Here is a 4481-nt window from a genome sequence, read left to right on the forward strand (position 1 = left end):
TATATTCGTCACATAAATGCTCTATATGCGAACTTCGATTTGTTTAAAGCCATATCTTCAAATATCAACAAACCATACCTTTTAAAAGGGTAAGATCAATTGCCGGTGAAAGTTCATCTCTCCCTCTTTCCGCTCCACCGCAACCCTCCACTCAGAGTGAGTGGATGAGTTGCGATGGAATCAATAAAGGAGCAGACCACCAAAACAATTATCTATCCCATTAGCTTGGGTAAGCCTAATTTCGTCCGAAATATATGAAATAGTTTATTTTCTTCCGCCTGCCCTTTAAAGTTCCACAAGGAGTCAGGGTTGTCACGATGTTTGTTTCTAGTGGTCGAGTCAAAAGTGGACTTAACAAGACGGAGAACGCGTAAGACTTAAAAAGCCAAAGGAGAAACACTGGTGATTATTGGGTGAGCGTCTTTTAATGTTTACACTGAATCATCTTAAATTCACATTTTAAGGACTTTATGTAGTAAATAAAAGGTCATCCCATTACAACTACCCTGTCTATTGATCGTGCCTTTCTAGTGTATACTAAAAAAACTTCCTCTTTTAGAGTCGCCTAACAAGGCTCTGGGGGCCCCAAATATTGAGCTAAACCCCGGCCTCTCTTCCGGCGGTTAGGGAGACCAGGAGGTTGAAAAAGGCACCATAGGCTTATATGTATTGGTCGTCCCATCGGTATACACGATACCACCGTAAGTATAAACAGCAAGAAATCTGACAAACTTCTTCAGGTCATGGTTTTAAACCCGAAAAATTCTTGTTTAACTTTTCCTAGGCAAAAAGCGCTCACGACACCCGGTCAACATATAGCGAGCATCTTAACTATGACCATTAACAAACGACCAAATTATCATTTATTTTTGTAAACCTCAACTAGTGCCCAATGTGTAGGAGACTGGTGAATGGTTCACTGATGACATATGACCAAAGCAGTAGAAGCCGAGAGAAGGAAATACACCTGACATTGTTTTTTTTCCTTTATCTGACATGTGGCATGTCCCGACAGAACCCGGAGCCACAATCTGCGTTTAAACCTGGCCATAGAAAGAGGTTCGATAGATCCGATCAAATTTCAGTGATTCCTAAATACCAGACACTATGCAGTATCTATCAGCAAAAGAGATAACACATTTGCTTTCGAAAATAGCTTTGATAGAATCAGCACTAAGTTACATAGAAACAGCATGACGATTAGCGAGCGATAATATCTACTCCGCGCGCGTCAACATCCGGGTGAAATTGCACAGTTCTACAATAAATTAACGCAGGAGGAAAGTATACCATCAAATGAAGGAAGCCACGTTCATTCTTATACCAGCCATTGACCTCTGGTGATATCCACATGATGTTATCACCGAAGCGCCGGAATACAGAAAAAAAACCACACTTAGCAAGTTGACAATACTCCAATACCCTTTATTTTATGAAGTGTGAGTACCCTAAATTTCAAGCGTCTGATAGTGGGGGCTCTCTAGCTGCGAACCGTAATCCCGTTAGACAATTCCTCTCCACGCAGAGTAGAGAAATTTTGGCTGGATGCATAAAAACCAACTCTGTTATCGTATGACTAGCGAAATTGTGATCGCCAAGCACTAAAAGTTGTGCCAAAAACGAGCTTAACTTCCATAGCTTCATGACCCGTTCTCAAAGACTTATACAGACTTTCCCCTAAAGTACACTGATCATTGACGCACCAATGAGCACAAGTGTAGTATCGCCAACCAACCCTGACTCAAACCCTCCATACCCTTGCCACTACTTATGCAAATCGTCAAAAAATAAAACTCCTTGAATTGATACAAGGAACACAGCCAGTAGCTTTTAGTAGACTGTCTGGACCAAAAGGTTTACAACGTCGCAGCCCCACCTCCTCAGATTCACTCAATACTCCACACAGCGCAGCCGCAAGACACAGGCGATAGCATAAGTGGCAGCCCTGATCACAGGGCAGTCCTGTGATAGCGATCGATCGCGTGTGGAATAACAAACATATGATATAGAAAAATCTACAATCCCATCTGCACTATGGACGACTAAACCGTACTGAAATGACCTAGTCGTCCCAGACTCAAATTGATTAAAGTGAGACTTAGGCAGAAAGAGCCACACTTAATCTCCAATCACGTGACCCTAAGCTGAACTCTTTCCCTTCGCTAGCCCCTGGCAAATAAGCCTAGCCAAACCCTTTCGTGAAATTCGCACATAAATCTTTATGGTCACCCCTTGAATGCAACACTAGCAGTAAACCTCTAACTGCTTCCCCACGATGCCGTCCGTTTTCAGTCCTGATAAGATCACTATTCGCTATTGTTAAAAACTCATTCTACTTGAACCTCCGAAGAAGGACAGAATTTGACTATGTTCTTACCTATACAAGCTTTCATACTGCTCGTAGTCAGATGCCGTCATCGCTCAGGAGACAAGGAGGTTATTATGGGTGAAGACTAGGTTGCCTTATGTTACCGTGTGGTCTGTGTGACACCTGGCTATTGCAGTGAATTGTGGTACATGTAAGATCAGAGAGGTGGAAAGGGGAAGTCAACAGCACTCCAGGAAGGAATAGGGTGAAGTTGCCCTGTACGCTGGTCTCGAGTCAGTTTTGCATTTYCCCCACTATGGTTAGGATTTCGGGAGGCCAAGCTGAAACTAGATCTGTGCGTAAGGGCAATTTCACACCAGAACCTCCAGGTAGGACCATGGAGGGAGGGGACCTGGGGAGAGAATGAGTGGAAGCAAAGGCACTCCAACCTATAGATACACTATACATTACTGGTTATTCTTACAATGATACAGCTGGCACCTACTGTACAGTTGAGATTGAACTATATGGCTGGAGGAAGAAAAACAAAGCTGATCTACAGTTTGACTATACAATAACTTTTAACCTGAATGTTTTTTTATTTTGTATTCTTCTTTATATCATTCATTTTTGTTGTTTTTTGCTCGTTAACAGTTCTTGGGTCTGCCTATTTACATACATACCACAGGAAGACACGCACACGTAAGCCAGTTTGGTGAAGAGCATCTACAAACATAAATACAAACACATTTGTGTGTACTTTTTGTATAGGTCTTCAAAGTGTTGAGGGATGGGATGGCAGGACTTTCAGTTGCAAAAGATAGGCAGGAAAGGGTGAAGTCAGTGGTTTAAAATGACATTGGGGCTGCGYCTGAAATGACACCCTATTCCCTACTACTTTTGCCCAGAGCTATGTGGACTGTGGTCAAAAGCAGTGCACTAAATTATAGGGAACATTCGGACACAGAATGGTAACAAAAGATTGTGAGGAAATGCAATCATACGCCCGCATCCAAGCATCCTTCATAGCCAGTCCCCGAAACCCACCCACTAACAAGAAACAGAACAATACCAGGCTTTACTAGTCATAATGTCTATCTATCTGACAAGCAGCAGGAACAGTAATACAGAGGTCCTGGACTTCATTGAAATCACATGAGACAGAATCTCTTTCTTGCTCTTAGGTCTGTTCTGGCAAAGTTTTGTCGGTATGGCATTACCCTTAGGGGAAAAACGCGGTAAAACGCATCTATGCACCGTTTCTCGGAGCTAAAAGGGGGACGTACCCAAAAAACGTGCGGAGTTGCGAGACAACTGTTGCCCTACGAGCAGAATGTCAAAATGGTGCTGCATAGCAGGAGTGTGATTTCTGAAGTGGGAGAGWAGCTGACACAATTCTACAATATATCAATTGTGTATGTGTACATTGAACACAGACACCGAGGTCAACCATTAAAAGTCGCGACGTCATCAAGGTCCTCAGATGTATATGTATGAATGGGTGGGAAGGGGTCGACAGGGGCCCCAACGGGCCACAGTCTGAACGTAAGGCTGTTGCAGGACGCATGTAGAGGCCTCTCCTATACAGAGAGAGTGGGATGACTATATCTAGCATACGAAAAAAAGAAGATTGTCTATGGAAACAAACACGTCAGAGTACTTTTGTATACTTATATAGCTATACATTATCTCTACACTAAACACACCCGCACTCGGTCCCCTCCTCTTCAAAGTACAGAAAGATGAAGAGCAGCTCTGAGAACGTATCACGGTTGTCCTTTTTATACAAATAAATAAACAAACATTAAAACGATGGGAGAGGGTGGTGGTGGTAGGGGAATAACRAAGTTCCGATTCGGTTTTCCTTGTGTTCATCTTTGTCGGGCGTCAGTTTTCTTGCTTTGCTTTATTAATTGGTTGGTGTGCCGCCATGCCACTGTTGTCGTCCAGGAGCTCGGGCATGGGCAGCGGGGTCAGGAAGAGGTCTCAGGTGGAGGCGGAGGCAGCGTTGGTGGTATGGCCACGGTCTCCGCTGTTGGCATCTGGAAATGGAAGCAGTACATTACACAACTTGCCTTTAAATGAGGAGAGCTCTGGGCCCTTATTCACAAAGCGTTTCAGAGTAACAGCACTGATCTGGGATCAGGTCCACTCTTTCCATATAATGTTATTC

General features: G+C 43.5%; 1 protein-coding gene across 4 annotated transcripts in view; it reads right to left on the bottom strand.

The window, feature by feature from the left end:
• Positions 1-2479: 2479 nt before the first annotated feature.
• Positions 2480-4481, bottom strand: part of LOC111970998 (glycogen synthase kinase-3 beta) — a 49402-nt gene continuing 47400 nt past the window's right edge. For all 4 annotated transcript variants that reach the window (XM_070445977.1, XM_070445975.1, XM_070445976.1 and 1 more), the window contains exon 10: positions 2480-4350. In XM_070445977.1, coding sequence (XP_070302078.1) covers positions 4295-4350 — 56 coding nt within the window. In that variant the 3' untranslated portion in view covers positions 2480-4294. The remainder of the gene's footprint in view (positions 4351-4481) is intronic.

Source organism: Salvelinus sp. IW2-2015, linkage group LG12 (assembly GCF_002910315.2).
Source record: "Salvelinus sp. IW2-2015 linkage group LG12, ASM291031v2, whole genome shotgun sequence".
Taxonomy (NCBI): Eukaryota; Metazoa; Chordata; class Actinopteri; order Salmoniformes; family Salmonidae; genus Salvelinus; species Salvelinus sp. IW2-2015.